The sequence below is a fragment of the Lipophrys pholis genome, assembly GCF_963383615.2.
Source record: "Lipophrys pholis genome assembly, chromosome: 18".
Classification (NCBI taxonomy): Eukaryota; Metazoa; Chordata; class Actinopteri; order Blenniiformes; family Blenniidae; genus Lipophrys; species Lipophrys pholis.
In genome coordinates this window covers 10,520,140-10,541,125 of record NC_137646.1, presented here as the reverse complement: position 1 = coordinate 10,541,125, position 20,986 = coordinate 10,520,140, and the positions used below count along the sequence as shown (strand labels likewise).

The following is a 20,986-nucleotide window of genomic DNA, read 5'->3' as shown; positions in this document are numbered from 1 at the left end:
TACTTCCTGTTTGGGAGGAGCTTATGAAATGATTCCACCAGAGTTTGATTTTATATGATTTTAAGAGAAGAATGATGAAACGTTCCCACGTTAGATTTCCAGGGCTGTTTTTGTGTAGTCTTATGAAAGGACAAAGTTTTTTAGCTGTGGACAAACGGAGATGTTACACAGTTTGGAGAGAGACTGAGTTGATCTGCGCACACAGCAAAGAGGCGAGCGAGGGAAAGACGCAAACACACCTGCGGGTGAGTTTGCGTCGAGGTCGGAGTGCGTCTTCCTCAGAGGCAGGTTCTGGTGGGGGGTGTCGGTGACGGGCTCCAGTGAGTGGGGCTGGTGGGGGAAGGGCTCCCCGGAGGAGGGGGATGGAGACGGAGAGTGTTGGAGGAGGTCGACACAATGGAGTTTCCCTCCTCCTCCGTCACCTGGAGCAGACAGAAGGAACAGGAGCAGCGAGGTCAGCGTGACGAAGGCCGGACTAATTCTACCTGACGCGCAGGAAATTCAATAAAACATTAAATCAAATCACACTGTTGACATTGCAATAAGTATTACCGGGTGTCCGCGGGGTCTTAAAATGTATTAAAAGTTGATAAAACAATCGTCGGAAAATGAAGGCCCTTAAAAGTATTAAAAATGTCTTAATCGACGAGGAGTAATGAGTCAGGAAATCCATTCCACAGTTTGCAGCCAGCGAGCATGCTAGGAAAGTAGCACTGTGCTATACAACTTTTCATGACAACATGTCACTGTTTGGACCTATTTTACGCTCACAGCATCAACGTGGATGTTTGCAAAGCCGTTGTACAGCGAGGCGGTCGCTCTGCCGCCAGACGTCACAGCCAGCTCTCCGAGGAGAACAGCACTGACTGCGGCATCAAAACAATGAACAGTAGCTCCTCCGCCGTAGCACGGGATTCACACCTCCGTGAAGCTGTGTCCTACTTCACGCAAAACTCCCTGAAAATAGTCCCAATGGTTGGAGCTGCGTTAGAGCTGGAAACATTCTGTTTGTGCTGCATTGCTAAAGAATTTCTCCAGGGATTAATAAAGTGATTCTTAGGTTTTAAAGATATAACAAGTCTATTATGAGATGATGACGTCACGCAGACCCCCACATGAAACAAAAATAGTTTTTACTGCTTCCTTTTCTGTCCTGATACTAACCTCAAGTTGTCTTTTGAGAGAATACATGCATACATTAGGACATATCATACTTGCCTGTAGCAAGGAGTATATTATAGCCTCATATAAAGTCAACAATAATGATAATAATAATATTAAAGCAAACAGAGCTCTGGTATCAGAATCGTATCAGCAGATATACAAATTTGGGTATTGGGATTGGATCGGAAGTTAAAAAACATGGATCGGTGCTTCCCTACTGCAATGTAGATGAGCAAGTTCCTGGAGCTGTCCCTCGATCAGACACCTGAAATAAGAACATTTGAATGTTCATGAATTGTGCTTCGATTCTTGTTTCAAAATATTTTAGTGACAAACTGGATCCACATTATATCAGTTTGTGTTCTACATTACTGGACTCTGTCATGCATCAGTTTTGTGTCTTTTTATTGGTGTAATCTAATCACTGAATAATACCAGTTAATGTATGATACTACAATACAAATTTTTTATCTAGAACTAGTCATTAATTCTCTAGTATGCACAAGAATTGAATTCTTCCCTTTAAATCATCAATGCAGTACTTGTATATAATAGTTGTTTTCAACTATTCTAAGGTAATTGAAATGACTCTGTTAATGTGTAAATAAATTAAATACGTAAATGAACTCTGATAGGCTAAATGTGTAAATGTTTCAGTACTGTCAGAATCTGCATGGATACTCTCATGGAAAGAAGTGTAAATTGTAAAAATAATTTGTGAAATCCTATTATGTTTGTCTAGTCATTTTTAATTGGAGTCAAATATACCTCAAGTTTATTCCAAAAACAATTCCAGAAATATATTACAATGTATTTATTGGTCAATTAATACATTAGCCAAGCTCATACTTTCCATTAAATTGAAAACACTTGCCCGAAGTCCCATATGCAAGGTACTAGCCACAAGACTGCTGTTGTCCAGAGACAGCAGCAGCTGTCAATAGCATCTTTCTGTGGTCCACCAGCAACACCACCACCTGGTAACGTGACAGGTGAGCTAGCCAACACAGCTACGACCGCGACCTCTGCTTCATCGTCTGCTGACTTCAGGGTGGCTATGGGCGGCACACCAACGCTGTGTGCAGAGGTTATCTGGTGTCTCAACACAGCAGCAAATCACCACTCATTGAACTCAAACGAAGGTATTGCAGATATTTTTGAGTCGATGTTTCCGGATTCGGAAATTGCGAAGACATTCACCTGTGGCAAGGACAAAACTGGATACGTGATAAGATTGGGGTTAGCACCGTACTTTAAGCAGCAGCTTGTTGACAGCATCAACAAAGCTGGCCCCTTTGTGTTGATGTTGTGAGTTCTGGTTTTCCGCCAGTTGGCGTTGAATAACTGTTATTACTTGTTGTGACTGAGGGGAACGTCGATAAACCTGCCGTTAGTTTAATTCATTCTTTTGAGTTTTATTCCTTCTCAGCTTACCTCATTTCTGTTAAATTGTAAACTACAACTGTTAAAGATGTGTCGCTAACAACTTAAAGTGGCGATGAGGTCTAAATTTCTTTTGAAAGGTTTTTAAAAAATTCTTAAAAAGGTATTGAAATTAACCTCAGGATCCCTGCATATCCCCCGTATTAGATTATAACTTTGAGGAGATAGAGATGTGAAGTGAACAACAATGAGAGCTTCTTCTGATTTGAAGTCAACCTTTAAAAAGCTGCAGTGTTCTCAAGTCAAGTCTTAAAAAATGGTGAAGACAAACATGATTGACTGTTTTCATTCCACTCAGCACATTCACTCACTGGGGTGCCGATGTATTTCTAGTGAAAGACAAGGCGATGTCAAATAAAACTACACATTTGCATTTAGAGAACAAGCAGCAATTCCGCTGAAGTTCCATGATTTATGTGTTCTAATCTCAATGCATGACACACGTCAATCCATCCATCTCCTATATGGATGGGGGAGCCAATCACTGTGAACAGTGAGTGAAGACAGGAGAGTTCATCACAGGGGGAAAGAAAAATAGTCACACACACTGAAAATTATTTCTAAAGGCATTTCAAATTCCAAAATTAACCTCAGACTCAAGAACCCAGAGGACCTGGACCTGAATGTTCTTGACATGTTGTGAGTGTGCTGACCACGACACCACTGTGGAAATGTTTGAGGCATGGCTGAAACAAGCGCAGGCTGCACAGTGGTGTACAGGCTGGGCCTACATGTGCAGAGTTCCCTCTGCGTCTGCATGGATTTCCTGCAGGGACTCCGTTTTCCTCCCATTTTCCAAAAAACATGCATTTAATGTTAATTGGTGCTGTTAAATGTTTTGTAGCTGTGAACATGAGTGTGTGTGGTTTTCTGCGATCGACTGCTGAACCGTCTACTGTGTGCCCGTCAACACCCAACGGCTTCATCCAGATGTTGGACAAAACAGTGTAAAAGATGGATGGAGGGTTGAAATTAAGGCTACTGTTCTGTCATGCAATATCAACAAGAGAGCACCTGTTTACACATTAACTCTGATATCATACATACAATCTCACTGAGCACTGTCTCAGAGTAGCGGTGTGGCCGCTGCATCATCCTGAAGTCAAGACCATGGGGTCTGTTTCAGAATTAGAACCAACCTAGAAACACTAGACGACCTGAGTTTAGTAATGAAAGGTGCGTTCAGCTTCTTTCCTACCAGAATCCCATACACAACTGAAGGAGGCAAAGCAGAAAGCACACCCAGAAGTCTGACTGAAAGAGATATCATCAGTTTGAAGGTAATTTTAGATTCTGATTCAATTTTCTCACCGTCATATCAGCAAGGTCATTAAAACCTAATTTTTCTGTTTGAGGAACATTGTCAAAGTGGACTGATTTGATTATTGGAATTCACGTTAGGAAGAAGCCATGCCAAAATCTAAATTAGAAATACATCCATTTGATTATGGAATTACCTGCCAAGGATGGATGAATGAATGAATTCTAGATGCTTAGTATATTTTTCATGCATGACATACCACCATACTAGGGATGTCCCGATCAGATCGGTAGATATCGGATCGGGGCCGATATTGGTGATTTGTGACTGATCGGGAATCGGCAAATCCAGCCGATCACCCCGCCAATCTAAAAAAAAAAAAAAAACTCACTTTTTCACGTCAGCTGCCTTAAAGCGAGCCCCGTTTGCGACCTGCCGTAAACTGCCATAAGCAGCCTAAAGCCATTGAGTGGATAAAATGTCAGCAGTCTGGAGGTATTTTAAGGTTGACAACGAAACTCGTCCAGCGGCCAGTTGTACTATTTGCTTCACCACAGTCCCGAGAGGTGGAGCACCAGAGCTTTGTTTAACACAACTAATTTGATAAGACATCTAAAAAGTAAACATGAAGCGGAATACGCTCAGGGGCGTTTATTTATTTTTAATGTTGTATTTGCACTTTTTTTATGACTTATTTTCAACCCAACTAGCCAAAGACACAGTGAAGTGGAATTGGGTTCTTCTGATTGGTTTTACTGAATACTGTTTATGTTGTAGTTTTTGATAGTTTATATGTTAGTCAAACTGAGTCACTGGGTTTCATTTAAAAAAAAAAAAATTATTTGCCACAAAATCCAGGTGAAGTTTAAGTTAACATAAATAATAGATACAAGACTGCAGTGTGTAATTGAGTGTTTCACACAGTGATGTCGCTACCTGACCTACTTAGTTAGCACCGATATGAGCTGGTGGCTCTCATGCTAGCGATACTAACATGGTTCTGCAAACAAATGTGGCGTTGGCAAACGTCTGCACTCTACCGAGTGTAGTTCTAGTTCACGAGTCATTGGGAGCCATTTCAGGTCCAAAGTCACAAGATGGGGCAATGAATGGCCCACCTGTTCTACGTAAGGTTTTCATCTGGTAAATAACCAAAGAATAATCAGATTTTAATGTTCCAGATGAATTTTGGAATTCTTAGATCTGGTTTCATTGCTTGGTCATTATGTTTGACTCCAAGCAGTAAAAAAACATTTCTCCCACCTGTTTATTTCAGTCATTAATAAATCATCCTGTTGGTGCACATGCTTTTTTTGTTGTCTCGTCACTTTCTTCATTCATCCTGTGTGTATTGTTTTCCAACAATCTGCCCATTTGGCTCGTTCACCGAGTGCCATTCGACAAGTCGTTCCCCTTTGTGCACTAACCGAACCAGAGTATTTGAGTTGAAGCTGCTCCCGCCATCCAGCAGAGAGGGACTCAGCCATTGAGTGGAGATAGATATGACTTCCTGTCTGGCTGTCATGCATTCGTCCTCTTCCTGCTGCTCCGTCTGCCTCTTTAATCATGGGCATTGGGGCGAAGCGGTAAGTTTGCATCCTCTGTCTTCGTTAGCTAACATTTGGTGGTCTTGTCTTTCCTCCAGACTGTTTGAATCGTTTTGTTTCCGCTGCAGTCATAAATAACGTTAATAAAGCTATCAGCTTTTACGTGAGATGACGCTGCAAGCCATTCATCATAATGTCTCTTTGGTATGGCCCTTGTGTCACTGCTTTACCGCCCTGAGTGAGTGTTCAGGCAGGTGGTAAAGTGAAGACTATTGGTGCCTGCTTTTAAAAGACTGTGTCTGATTTCTCCTCTGGATTTTTTTTCTCAGTATTTTGCAGCCATTGCACTATTTGACAGACCAAGAAAATGACTCCTGTTTTTGGCCTTTACAACATGTTCTGACACAAAACAGAGTATATCAACATACAATACATCATAGATACAACTTCCATCCAAATATAAAAATCTGATGAGCTGTCTGTCAGAAAGAGTCGTCCCGCAACATTAACATAGCTGGAGCAGATTTCATCTCATCTCGTTTTGATTCTGGAAATAAACAACTAAACGTGCTCATGAAGAATAGGGGGTGTAGTTTTACACATGAGGCCAGAATCTGCACAACAAGCTTATTTCTCCTTTTAATTCCACGTCGCCATTGACAGGATTTGGCCGAGCTACTTCTTATCACCATAACTCCTTGACCCTTTATGATATCTCCAAAATTCCAAAACTACCAGAAAGACATGATTTGAGAGTGTCACACAATCATAACAAGAGAGTATTTTCTCAACCAGTGCTTAACAACCTTTTTCTAGACAGATAAACATTTTTACAATCCAGGATGTATACGGTCCCATGGTCCACTGGGACTGGCTTCGACCTCAATATTTGGTCAATCTGAGGTAATTCTGGTGGCTCGACACTGTCAACTGTCTGACACAAAAGATGCCGATTCGGCTGATGTTTGCTTGACTAATGTGGCTCGTCTCACTAAATGGTGGAGCGCTCTGCTACTTGAACTCTTTGTACGAGTCAGCCAAGGATGGCTAAAATCTAATGGACCACTGGGCTCTTTGTGGCTCCTTGATAGTCTTTTTCTTTAATGACTTTCGTTGTTGGAGTCACATGAGGTCACATGGTGCTCAAAGCTCTTTTGACTGACAATGATCTTTTGAAGTTGGATTATTGAAATTGTTTGGGTGCCGGGGCGGCGTCCGGGTCCGATGGCTTCGGGTCCCGGGGAGTCGCTGCGGGCCTCCCCACAATGTAGACAAACCACGCGCACGCACGCACACTCCCTCATCAATGAGATGTGCAGCTGCTGTTGCTTATTTTCTACCATCATTTGTTCAACTGTCTAAATCATGTACTTCTGTATTTGTTGTTGGTCTTTTAGTGTACCTGCTTGGAGATCATGTTAATATCCAGATTGAGCTGCTCAGGTTCGTTTAACAACGGTTTGGAAAGTGTTTGGATCGGTGTGATAACGGTAAATAGTACATATAGCATTAACAAGGGTTTATTAATGGTGCTTATAGACAACATCCAACGAGGAGTACCTTCAGTTTAAACATGATCTGAGTTTGGATTCATGTTCCCTGACAGAGCTATTTATTGAAGGTGGCTAATGCATCACGTGTACTATGGATACAAGCTAATTACTTCCAGTGGGAAATGCCATCGCGTGTCTTTCCTGGTACTTCCTCAACCGAGGTTCCAAGTGAGCTAAGGCGAGGAGGCAATGTGACGTTGGCAGACGGGAGGCCGCTGATTGGCCGGCTCGTGAAGACACAGATGAGTCAGGAGAGCGGCTCATTCACCCCGCCATTTTTAAAACCTGATCACAACAAGAATGCTCACAAAAAGAGACAGAGGAGCAACGATGAGCGACCAGAGGATTCAGGAGCTCAACAGAGCAACCCGCTACGCTTATCAGGAGGTCTTCGAGCCATGGATACCACTGGTGTTTTGGATTAACTGGTTTCCCTGTTAACGGGTGATCGGCTTCCTCGCGCATCCCTCGTCACAGCAGATGTTAAAAACCTGACCGAAATCCGTATCTGTATTTGCGACCACCATTTAAAGGCAATTCCATTAAAGTTTACAGTATTGTACTGTTTGTTTGTCTTATTTCAACATCAGCTGCTGCTTACGGCTGGTGGTAGGTCACCAGTTAACAGGGGCACCAGTGAAACCGAAACACCAGACAGTGAAGAGCGATCACACCAATCCACATTTTGTAATATTAATAATTTGAGGTGATATCCAACACAGAGTTGTAGCTCCACTCTTCCAAATGCATGTCCACTCTCCATCAGGAGATAGACATTCTATCGGTTGTGCACGACAGCGAAAAGCTCTGATGACTCCGCCCACGCCGTGGTGGCACTGTATTGTAATAGAGAACGACCTGATGTGAGGCGGTAAGTACTAGTGGAAAAGTGCCATCATGTTAGACACAATGAAAAAGATCCAGAAGGGAAACAAGAAAATGAATCTCATGATTGACTATAATATGCAGTGTATAGTTGTTTAAATGCAACGCTTATTGGTGTGGAAGAAAAAGAGAGAAAGATACCAAACATGGTCACTTATAAAAGATAATCAACCGCTACTGATTTTCAATCCATTCTTCTCCAGCAGAGCTGTAGTCAGGTACTTTACTGGCCGTCTCCTCAGCATGTGGTCTTTTCCAGAGCAGGGTCCAATTAGAGATGCATCTAAACTGTTGGTGCAGAAATGGATTGGTCGTGCTCGGAAGGGCGCAGTGTGGAGCCGATGGGATTTGCTGCAGTTCTGAAAAGTTCCACTGCCTTTCAGATTCCTGCTGGATGGAGGCACTTCAGGTAAGCCGACAGGATTAAACCCGTCTGCAGCCAGGCTGCATGAATGCTTCGCGCATGCACGCACGCACGCACGCACGCACGCACGCACACTGCCCGCCTTTTACTTTCTTTCAGAACTGTGGTTTTCTTTTTAAGTGTGTGTTTCAAAGGAAAAGACAATGTTTTTTAAATTCCTTATCAAGGTTTCTGCAGCATCATTATTGAATAAATGTGCAATTGTTGCTCTTGCTATAGCAAACATTTAAAAATACTCCAAAACATTTTTTCACTTTCTTGAAATCGTGTTCATCATTTACTTGCTATTTTGTGTTTCTTTAGTTGTGGTGTTTCAAAGAAAACTTTGTTCACGCTTGATTCAGAATTAAACTATAGTAAAGCACAAGCAATAGCCCCCAGCTAGCTCAGTTGGTAGAGCATGAGACTTGCAATCTCAAGGCAGTGGGTTCATGTCCCTCACCACCCACAGGGAAGGTTCTTGATCAGTGCAATGTGATCCAAAAAACAGATAAGCGGGAGAAAATGAATGAAAAAAGCACAAGCATCATGTTTGGACACATTTCAGTATATTGCCAAAAACTTGTTGGAGACAAATCAAAAACCTTTGATTTAGTGATCATGTCTTTTGTTTAATAAATATAAAGGAGAAGAAACAAGTATGATATAACAGTTTGCAGTTTGAGTCTCCTAAACTTTTTAAGGAGTACCACCCAACGAGCTGCCACCACTATTTCCAGTATGAGCGTACAGCAGTGACTGACGACATGTTTACTCCTAATCTGAGGATTATTTATTGATCGTTTTTCCATCCACATTATAAACATATTATAAACAAGGCACTTAAACTTCTTCTTTACAGAGTGAAGCAGCATGTCACAACACGAAGAATAACATCTATGTTTCTTTCATTCACACACACACACACACACACACACACACACACACACACACACACACACACACACACACACACACACACACACACACACACACACACACACACACACACACACACACACACACACACACACACACACAGTAGTCTGTTCAGAATCAGTTGCACGCTCGATGTAAAGTGGCAGTAAAATGTCTTGGTTTTGACTTCAGTCCTGAATGTTCAGTCTGGTTAACTTACTACTACACTGCAGGTCTTGATGGTAAATTTCGATTCCTTGCTGAAATCCAATTTCTTTGCGTGATCGTTCACGCAACGTTTTAAACGCGACGTCCATCTACCTGCTGAGTGAATGTAGCCGAAGTTATCTTTTGTGTTAGCGTCAATTCTGGAGAAACAAATGTCTCAGCTGGGTCGTCTAGCTGGACGTTCAATCATGAAAGTCTGACAAATGGAAATGTAAAGATGACTTAAAATAAATACAGCGACCCAAAAACCTGCCAAACACAGCAGATGTCATCTTTCTCCTCTGCTAGAAGCCAAATGGTGGCTTTAGTGTCTTTAGCTCAACGCGCAGTAAAATAAGTGATTTGTAAAATAAGTGATGCACTGCAGTTCACTTTAAAGTGCACAGTCACTTCACATCTATTTGCCTCTGGTTGCTTTCTATGCTAATGCATGCAAACCCTCCTCCTCTCATTAACATATGTCTCAAACAGTCTTGAACAATCAAATCTGGTAGCGTGGGTGAAACCAGGAGGTTAAAAATTAAATTTACAGTATATAAGTTATATCTGCAATGTAAAGCTCCACTAACTCGGAGGTGGCGTCCGTATAAAGACGGTGATGCCGGCTGCATCGTACACGAGGACGGTAACGTGGCGACGTCTCGCTAATCTTGGTCTGATCCTGAATAAATTATTGTGCATGCTCATGCTAACACACTGCATTTGTAAAGGATCAACTATCGTGAAAAGACGTGAAGACCTGAGAAGCACACAGGGAGGAAAGTCCACAAATAAACAGGAGCTGATGATGATGACCATGATGATGATGACACCACGACAACAGCAGTGCCTGCTGCAGCTGAATTGAATTGCTCGCTCTTTTCAATTACGTTAAAAACACACACATAAAGAGAATAAATAGAATCCCACACATGTTTTCTTTTGTGTTTCACCTCCATTAAAATCTGTTTGTTTGCTGCTCTGATCGCCGCGTCATGTTTCTCCATCTGGCGAAGAGTTTTGTGACGTGATTCTAGAAAACTCAAAGGTTGATCTATTTAAATACATTTATCAAAGTGAAAGAAAAGATTTTCTGATGACATTTTACAGAAATCACAGATTTTCTTTGATTGAGGTTGCATGTAAATCCGCAATATTTCAAAACTGCTGGTTTACTTTGAGAGATATCCTTCATCCTGAGAAACTAGAGTCATATGTCACATTTAAATACACTGAAAGGCCGGGAAATGAACCAGGACCATAGATGGGGTACTAACCACTACATCAGACTTTCACTAGATAATAATTAAAATATTATCAGGCATCAGGTTTTGTGAATATTTCAGCAGTTGTTTTTCCCTCCTGTGCGCTGATGAGCTGTTCGCTTTCAGCTTGTCTCGCTGCTTTCTCTGTATTCTCGTCCCTCGCTGGAGGAAGTGCACCGCTCATTCATGAAAATCGCTGGACCGAGACGTACCGGAGCGGAGAGATGGCCGGAGGAAAGTGGGAGATCAACGCTCTCTCTCACTCTGCTCCATTCATTAATCTTTCATCGTGTATGTCTAATGTTTCTTCTCCATCTTCATCTCCTTCTGATCTTTCTCTTTGTTTCTATCTTTTTCTTCCTTGATACTTTTGGTGGGGGGGGTGAGGAAGAGGAGGAAGAGACAGGAAATGTGGCATGTTACCATGGCAACAGCAAGCTGGCTGCATGCTACCTGTTCGCTGGTTTAGAGGGAGAGACACAGGCAGGAGGAGAGGAGGAGGAGAACGAGGAAGAGGAGGTGAGGGAGGAGAAAGCAGGAGTCACACTGACAAGTTGAATTAGTTTGAGATTTTCAGTATTTTTAAAGTTGCGTCTTAGATTTTGAGCGATCTAACGCCAAGCTGCTACTGGAAGGGTGGACATTGTTTTTGTATCCCTCCATAGCTAAAAACAGTCCACTAAAGGACTGCTTTGACAAACAGATTTGTGACCCACCGATTATCATCTCTTGGGTTTGGGTCTTCTCATGACAGTCAGGTGGATCATGAAGTAAAGAACAGAGTCAGAGGAAAAGTCTTGTCAGCCTCATGATTTGAGTACTCTTTCTCTTTCTTTCCCTAATCTCTTCCCATCTCAGTCTGTTTGTTTTTGTCTGTGAAGCAAGTGAATACCCACCAAGTACAACACCACAGGCAGGCATCACTATGGCTGACCTTCTCCTCTCCACAGCGGGTGAGGAGGGTGAGGCAGAGCGACACAAGGGGGAGGAAAAGAAGAGGAGATATGTTTAAACTGGAGATGGATACGAGTGGGAAGGAGGGGAGCGGCGCCCGGTGACGAAGCAGTTGCTATGCCAAAAACCAGGTGGACCACATCGCGCTCGGGCAATGACACACACATACGCACGCACACGAAAAGTAAACAAAGAGGAGACGCATTTGACACGAGTGGAAGCAAGAGTGTCAGAACAATGTTGCTGAGGGTGACCACAGCATACTAACAGCTCGAAAACACACACACACGCACACGCACACGCACACGCACTCACACACACACACACACACACACACACACACACACACACACACACACACACACACACACACACACACACACACACACACACACACACACACACACACACACACACACAGCAGAGATGGGCGACAGCAGCCAAATCCGTCACGAGAAGAAAATGTTCTCTATGTCAAGTCTTGTTTCTGCAGCAGCGTCCTCCTTAAAGCTCACGTCACGTCGCGTGTGCGCACACTTGTTAAAAAGCTGCGGCGCTTTTAAATCATCCAGTGAAACCTGTGAGTTTAAGACCTCTGGTATGAATATGCAAAACTGGAACAAGAGTGAAATCTGCATGTGAGGCTTTCTGACAGTTCGTTTGTTCGTCTCATTCTAGCATGCACTCAACCCGAGGTTCACATGCACAGCTGCTTGTCCACATATCTAATCAGCCAATCACGTGGCACCAACGCAGTGCATTTAATAATGAAGACGTGAGGGAAAAGAGCTGCTGAAGTTCAGACGAGCATCAGATTGTGGATGAATTGTGATTTAAGTGACTTTCAATGTAGTAGGATTACACACACACACACACACACACACACACACACACACACACACACACACACACACACACACACACACACACACACACACACACACCCACACACACACACACACAATAATGTAATGAACACATTAACACGACCGGTAGAACCACTACAGGTCTGCTGATGTTTCTCTGTTCTCTTTATTTCAACTGTTCTGTTGCTGCTTCTTGTTGTCGTTTGTTCTTTGTTGCTTTTAAGGCAGTGGTGGCTTCTGGGGCTCTTCATTATCCTTCAGTTTCAGCCAATGTTAACTTCATTTAAATCCAGAGCATTTATAAACCACATTACAACAATCTTGTCTTTTATAGATTGAGAGAGGCCCCCAGTGATGATAATTATTGTACTTTTAAATAGCTTGTGAATAGAGAGCAGATATTAAGACTCTTTTATTAACATACTTGCAAACAAATACAAGCAGAAGCTTCATTATTCCTTTTTAGAAAACTAATGTGTTTTGTGGCTGCTTTACTGGAAATGACTGTTAGTCTGAGTTTTTGGGATAACAAAAGGTATATCAAGTATATTTTCAAACAACACATCAATTCATCGTTCAGGTGTTTCTATTCTTCCACAATTTACTTTTCTTTTGCATGGTCATGTCCGTGCCTTGGACATCAGCAAACAAATGCAAATAAAACCTTGGTTATTAAAACATTTTCCATCAAATTGCAGTAGACTGTGATCCAATTAAAATTAAATACATAAACATCGCAAGACTGAAAGACATTTTCCGAATGGGAGAAGTGACATTTCAAATGGATGTATCAGTTCATTCTGCTTTGAAAGTGATATTTTCCATGATTGACATATATTCCGGTGGCCTTTCACTTGATATGTGACAGTGGCGGACAGCCGCACAAATATTAATCCTATAATATTTCTCTTTTGTCATAATAATAGCCATTTGATATTGACAAAAAAAAATGCCAAAAAATGTAATACTTTAAAATGCCTAATAAAGAAATCCAATGATACCATATTAATTATGTTGCGATATTGATTTCATTGCATTTCATGGGAGCATCTGTACCACACAGTTCGAGCCAATGAAAATACTAGCCCTTGGACAAAGTAGTTATGATTCTTGCCCAATGTGCTTCATTTATGGGCTCAGTATTGAGCAGGCCTGGTTTAAATCAGTCCTGGCATGATGACGCACCACATCACAAAGCTTTAATACATTTCATAATAATGAGTTTATTGACCTTAAACAGCCTCTAGCTCGTCTAAATAAACAACTTTTAAATAGCTTGTTTTCCACAGCACACAACCCAGCAAGCAGAGTTACTTAATATCTGTAGTAACCGATATGTTTGACGATTTTTATTTCCAAGTCAGTTGGTGATGCATGTAGTTATTCAAGTATGAAACGAGGCGGTTTGTGCGTACAAGCATCCCAAGCGTGAGTGGGCTGATTCTGCGGCCAGATTCCAGTCGGCTGTGTTTACACGTGCCCACTTAAGCACAGCAAACTCCTCCACTTTGATGGCTCAGGATCACTCCCGTCCCGGCCATGAAACATTCATGAGCTCCCTGAGATACTGTGGCAGTGCCAGCGCAAAGACTTCCAAGGCCAGATCTGGGATTTGTTGCGCTTGCTGGGCTGATTTTGTCCAGAGTTTTCATGGAGCACTACTTCTCTAACTCCTGTCACCATGAAAACGTCCTGGAGGCTCTGCGGCTTGAGATGCAGGTGATAACATGGCACCGACCGCAGAGCTTCACCTCTCCTGTCTCCACTCTGAGAGATTCTCCACAACAAATAGAAGGGAAGAGGTTTTCTGCTCATTAAAATTAAGATAATAAAGATATAAACACTTGTTTGGATAACTTCAAATCTAATTGTGAATCCAAATCTATTGAGGTCACTATATCTTAGTATTGTTTTCAGAATCACTGGCATCATTTAGGAACATCTTGTACTTCTTTTCTATTCCTCACACATTTGTTAAAAATCTAAACTTCTTATAATGTAATTAAGTTTTATAGATGTAATATTATCACCTGAATGAAATAAGAAAGGTGATACAATATCTATTTATTTATTTATTTATTTATTTATTTATGCATTTATTTACGCATTTATTTACGCATTTATTCATTCAGAATTTCTAACGTCTTTGATTTTAGCCTGTAAATGTTTTATTATTATCATCATTATCATCATTATCATCATCATCATCATTATTATTGAGTCAATTGAGAAACACCATGGAAATGCAAACCTGAAAATATGTTTCAAGACAAAATGTTCGTAACACTTTGATAGTGAGTGATATTTTTAGAAGTCTAAAAACAAGTTGTCTCAGTAAAACTTCACATGTTAGATGATAATGAGCTAATAATGACTGAAAGATAAAACTGGAGTTCCACTGGGATTGCAGCAATATTTCCACGGAGTCTGATCTCACCTGACGTGATGTCTGGCGGTAGGAAGCCGGCCAGCGTGCACCTCCCCGGGTGCCAGCGGGGCTTCTCGGCCACGGGCGGGCCAGCGTTGGCGGACGTGGCTGTGCTGCTGCTGCTGTTGTTACTACTCCAGCCCAGAGGGGGGCGGTCTGAGCTGCAGGGGGACGGGGACGGGGAGGGTGACGGGTCGGTCACGGACCTCAGGCCAAACACGGAGGAGGTGGTTTCATCATCGTACAGCTGCTTGGACGCCGGCTACAAAGAGGAAAAGTATCAAGATTTAAAGGTTGGGATACCACTTTCTTTAAGGACGAGTACAAGTACTAACCTTCAGTTACTTGCCCATACAGAGTACCGACAGCAGTACGTTTTTAATACCATTACAATTAAAATTGTTTGAAAATGTATAATTTACATCTGATGCGTTCAAGTTTAAACATTCACTGTGAATTTTTCTTATTCTTGGTATTGCAACACATCAGATAAACAAATAAACAAATAAATAATAAATAAATAAATACAAAGTAGAACTATATTACTTAATGTTTCATCCATGGTTTACTGAACATAATTTCTGAAAGAGTCGACTAGTGAGCAGAGAGGAATTTGTGCTCCGATCTAAAAATCCCAAGATTCTTTTTCTGTTCAACGAGAGACTTTAGCAGAGTGAAGTGTTCTTCTAACAGGTCGCTGGTCTCGATGAAGTGACAGCAGCAGGCGAAAGCTCAATGTTTACAATGTCTAACAACTTCAATGTTCAAGGTTCAAGGTTTTTTATTTGTCATTTAAATTGTACTGAGTACAAGAAACAAAATAGTGTACTCCTTGGTTAGAAGCAGTGTAAAAACAGGGAATAAATATATAAAAGAGTACAAGTAGAATGGATTAGAAGTATAAATAGTGTACTTGTCAGTTAAGACCACTATAAAAACAGGACATAAAAGACAGAAAAATAGTGCAGGTAATCAGACAGGCATTCCACATAATAAAAAGCAAGTGCAGTCAAGGTGCAGACAGTTCTTAGCAGTAATTTTTTCATTTTCCATTCAGTGCTCTCACTGCCTGGGGGAAGAAACTTTGTAGGAACCCGGTGGTCCTGCACCGGATGCTCTGGTATCTTTTTCTGGAGGGAAGCAGGGAAAACAGTCCATGAGAAGGGTGGTCAGTGTCCCTGATGATTCGTCTCTTATAAGTGTCCAGCAGCGTTTGGAGTGGGGCACCTATAATCTTGCTGGCTGTTTTCACCCCCCTGTTCAGCTGCCGCTTCTCATAGTCAGTGCAGCTGCCAAACCAGGAGATGAGGTTGTAGGTCAGGCTGCTCTCCACGGTGCCCCTGTAGAAGGTGGCCAAGTGGATGGTATGGAGACCAGCCTTCCTCAGTCTCCTGAGCACATGCAGTCTTTGCTGGGCTTTCTTGGTGATGGCAACAGTGTTGGTGGTGTAGGACAGATCCTCTGCCAGATGAATGCCGAGGTACTTGACACTGCTCACCCTCTCTACCACAGCCCTGTTGATAACCAGGGGGCTATGGTTCGGCCTGCTGTGTTTCCTGAAGTCCATCACCACCTCCTTTGTCTTGCTGACATTAAGGACGAGGTTGTGAGACCTGCACCAAGATATCAGCCGCTCCACCTCCCTTCTGTATGGAGCCTCATCCTCGTCGCTGATGAGTCCCACAACTGTTGTGTCGTCTGCATACTTGATGACCTGAATAGAGTTATGGGAAGCAGTACAGTCATGGGTGACGAGACTGAAGAGCAAGGGACTCAACACGCAGCCTTGGGGGGATCCTGTGTTTACAGTGATGGAGCTTGATGTTCTTCTCCCCATTTTGACTGTCTGCTGCCGTTGCGTGAGGAAGCTGAGGACCCAGTTGCAGATGCTAGTGTCCATATTCAGTGACTTCAGCTTCTCCACAAGCTGTTGTGGAATGATAGTATTAAAGGCAGAGCTGAAGTCAAGGAAGAGGACTCTGGTGTAGGTGTTCCTGCCCTCCAGATGGGACAGAATTGAGTGGAGAATGGTGGTGAGTGGAGTCGACTTTTCGTCCAAATGCTGTGCCATCACATATTCTATACGGAAACGATACACAAAGGCTATGCGTTGCCGCGAACCGCCTCCGTTGCTTTACGTTTCCACGAACCGCCTCTGCTACGCTGCATTGCCACGAACCGTCTCCGCTGCGTTGCGTTGCCACAAACTGCCTCTGCTACGTTGCGTTGCCACGAACTGCCTCAGCTATGTTGCATTGATACAAACCGTCTCCGCTACGTTGCCTTGCCACAAACTGCCTCTGCTACGTTGCGTTGCCACGAACCTTCTCCGTTATGTTGCGTTGCCATGAACCGCCTCAGCTATGATGCATTGCCACAAACCGTCTCCGCTACGTTGCCGCAAACTGCCTCCGCTGTGTTGCGTTGCCACAAACCGCCTCCGATGTGTTGCATTGCAACAAACCGTCTCCGCTACGTTGCGTTGCTACAAACCGCCTCCGCTATGTTGCCTTGCCACAAACTGCCTCTGCTACGTTGCGTTGCCACGAACCTCCTCCGCTATGTTGCGTTGGCACGAACCGTCTCCGCTACGTTGTATTGCCACAAACCTCCTCCACTACGTTGCATTGGCATAAACTGCCTCTGCTACGTTGCGTTGTCATGAACCTCCTCGGCTACATACACCTCCAACACGCTCAAGCATGTAGCATGAAGTATGCAGCATGTAGCATGCAGCATGAAGTATGCAGCATGGCTCAGAGTAAAATTCTTCTGATCGACTGAGCACTTCCACTAATAAGCGACATCAGGCTAACGCTGCCCGTCCAAATGTCTCTGGTGATTAAGTTGGTGGTTTTGTACCAACTATCTTTCTCCTTCTGTTGATATTTGGACAGAAGATTTACAGTTGCTCTTACTTTTGTTATTCTCATTAATATTAAATAATCTGCAAACAGCGGACATCGTTTTTCCTCTCGTCTCCATGGTGCTGACGGATGACATCATATGATACTCGCCGGGTGATATTGGAGTTTTACTGGTATCAGTATCATTGCGTCCCTATTTGACTTCGCAAGAAGTCATTTCACCCGATGTTTATGAGCTTCAGCATTTCTAATATTTACAGTAAAACACAGGCATTTATTTCTAACGTTAGGCCAAACTTAACTTAACTTTTTGCTCTGTTTTGTCCGCTACCATGTCCTCGGATGTTTCTATTTCAGGTGACTTTTTCAATTTTTTTCATCAGTTTTTTTTCAAATTTCTCGATAAAAAAATGGAGCTTACAAAACGATTATTTCAGATATTTTATTATTTGTAGCCATTTGATCCGTTTTAGCCATTTCAACTGAAATTGTGTGTTCTTCCTTTTTAGCTTTGTTTTCTTGAGTTTAGTTTTTAGCAGTATTTTTTCTTTTGACCAAGAAGACAAAAACAGTCCTTTTGAGAAAATTTGTATGATAATAAAATAAAATAAATTTCACTAAATAAAAAACTCTTTTTTATGCAAAACAGACGGGCTAAAGACCCTCTGAACGCCACAATGATCTGAAGGATGCTAAAACATTGTTTGATGTTCGGCAGATGTGTATTGTGGGTAATTGGTGAATTCAGCTTCTCCTGCTGCAGGAAACGTAGCTGATGAGGCGAGACTGATGCGTGAAAGATGCACATCTGATGACAAAACAATGAGTTCACAGGAAATGTGTGGGACACTGCAGAAGAGTCTAAAAACTAACTCTACCCTTGTTTATTTTAAAACTTTGATTAGTGCAACTTTGATAAAACTTGCAACAAAAAAAACATCACAAAGTGCACCATCTGATTCAAAACCATCACATTTACGAACAGTATTGGCAAGAATAATCTCATTGATTTCATGCACATGTTGCTTTTTAAGTTGCTATTATCAGACCAAAATTTACACAGAAAGAAACTCGATTTCATTGGAGTTTAATCCAGCGACATTTACCAGCAGAGATGCATCCAGTTTAAGTGTAAGGAAACATCAGTGGTAAAACATGAAGGTTTATAATCTAATGTTCACCTGTCATGTTGCTTAAAAACTGAGAATTAATGTCTTTGAGTGGTAAATTTGTATTTTTGAAGGTTTTGGGTGAGAGAAAAGATCCAGAAGTAAAAAGAATGAAATTTGTATTGTGATCTGGTTTGCCGTGTCGTTGTGAATCGTAAAGCTCCATGCCTTAGTCCGGGCCTCGGTGGCAGCAGGAGAGTTTAATCCCAGCTGGGAGGGAAGTGGCATCTGTCCACTGCCTGCTATTAGATGTAAGAAATCAACTACGTCTCCGGGAAAAACCCTTAAGCAAGGCAGTGAGAGAGAGAGAGAGAGAGAGAGAGAGAGAGAGAGAGAGAGCGAGAGAGAGAGAGAGTGCTGGAGGGCTGCTGCTGCAATGCAGTGAGAGACAAGCTACTAGACAAGATGCTCTCTCGTGGGAAACTTTCACATTATAATAGAAATTAGCCCAAACTGAGAGGAAGGCATTAAGGAACTCTCCGTCAACATGCAGGAAATGTACAGTGATCCCGCAGTAGAACTCGCAGTGGGAGTCTGTCTAGCTGCCATTACCACCCAGATCGGGGAAATGGCCTGAGACCTATTAGCATCAGAGGAGCAAGTGAGAGAAAACAGAGCTGATTGTGAGTCTTTGAGATCCTACAGCACTTGTACTCTTAAATCCTCCGGCTGTCAAATAAGACCGATGAACCTGATGTTTTCATTTTGTTAGAGACATTTCCATCTGAAAGATAAACATTTGTCATTTGTTTATTAAAAAAACACCCAAAAAAACACTGGGAATGTGAAACGGATGATGAGTAATGGTGACAGATCCGAATGAGGGGGCGGGATGTGCTGCACAATGGTTTTCGGCTCCGTGGAAAAAAAGGCGGTGACATAAAAAGCCAATGAGGTGTTTTGTCACAACACGTCTTCGAGCTGTGAAACTTTGGGCGACACTGAAATAGTCGTTTGAGAGAATAATTGCAGCGTGTCGCAGACTGAAAGACGACTACAACACTCCCACAGTGAATGAGAAAATGCTAATAAACATGAATTAAGCACAACAGCCAATCAGAGAGCACAGATATCACTCTGTGAGCCTCGGCCGCATCCAGAGAATCAAACTCTGCTTTAGCATCTTGGTCGGCCTAAAGAACATTTCCTCTTTTTGTTCTAGAAATCCAATCGCAAACATCAGGACGTGCAAGGGGAAAATATCACACTAAAGAAGTGGAGGTTTCAAAAAGTACCAAACACAATATAGTCGAGTTAATTTTAGATCAGACCAGTTCCATTGTTGTCGCATCACATAATAGAACTTTGATTTCAGTTTTTACAGTGGGAAAAGCTTTAATATCCTCACAGTGAAATCAAGGGCAGAATAAATCTACGCAATATACAATTTGGTTGGCAACTTTTCACACTGATCAGTTGGCCAATGAGAGTCCAACCCTGGAAGCTCCGCCCCCTTCTCCCTTTGAGCAACTAAATGAACTAAATCAACAACACACCTGCTGCAGTTTACCTAGACTCATTATACATCACTTACGCTTTTGTTTCCAATGCAACTTATCATTTTTCACCTTTCTAAACGTATAAAAATGATCAAAATAGTAATTAATTTTGGTTTTGGCAGCAACTCTCATTTTGATTGGCGCGTATTTATCAAATTGAAATTTGAAGCAACAAATATGATATTGACGGAGTTAAATCTTTTTTCTCTGGCTTGTCGAGAGTTTTGCATCTGCATCTGTTAACCAACTGCTCTCTGCATAATCCGCAAGAATAGTTTATAGTTTAGATTCTGCATGAGTTTCCTCATGGACTCAGCATTTTCTTTCCATTGTACTTATATAGTCCTGCTTTATAATCGTAAGACATATAAACAGCCCCTGTTGTTAGATATGGCACTTTAATGGATTAAGGTTTTATCGATAGCTTTACTCTGCAGACAATAAAACAAAGCAAAGTGACTCAAGGCCATTTATATTAAAACAACGACATTTGGTAAAAATAAGGCTGAAAAATGAGAAAACAGTGGACAGAGTGGTTATAATGTTTTAAAGGACAG

The 20,986-nt window shown here is 42.1% G+C and overlaps 1 protein-coding gene across 1 annotated transcript in view; it reads right to left on the bottom strand.

Annotated features, from left to right (window-relative positions):
* The window catches only part of nhsl2 (NHS-like 2), a gene marked incomplete at its 5' end in the record, with an annotated part of 163,476 nt that overhangs the window by 7,055 nt on the left and 135,435 nt on the right, over window positions 1-20,986 (bottom strand). Inside the window, 2 exons of the mRNA XM_080486685.1 lie at window positions 240-422; window positions 14,904-15,156. Coding sequence (XP_080342811.1) covers window positions 240-422; window positions 14,904-15,156 — 436 coding nt within the window. The remainder of the gene's footprint in view (window positions 1-239; window positions 423-14,903; window positions 15,157-20,986) is intronic.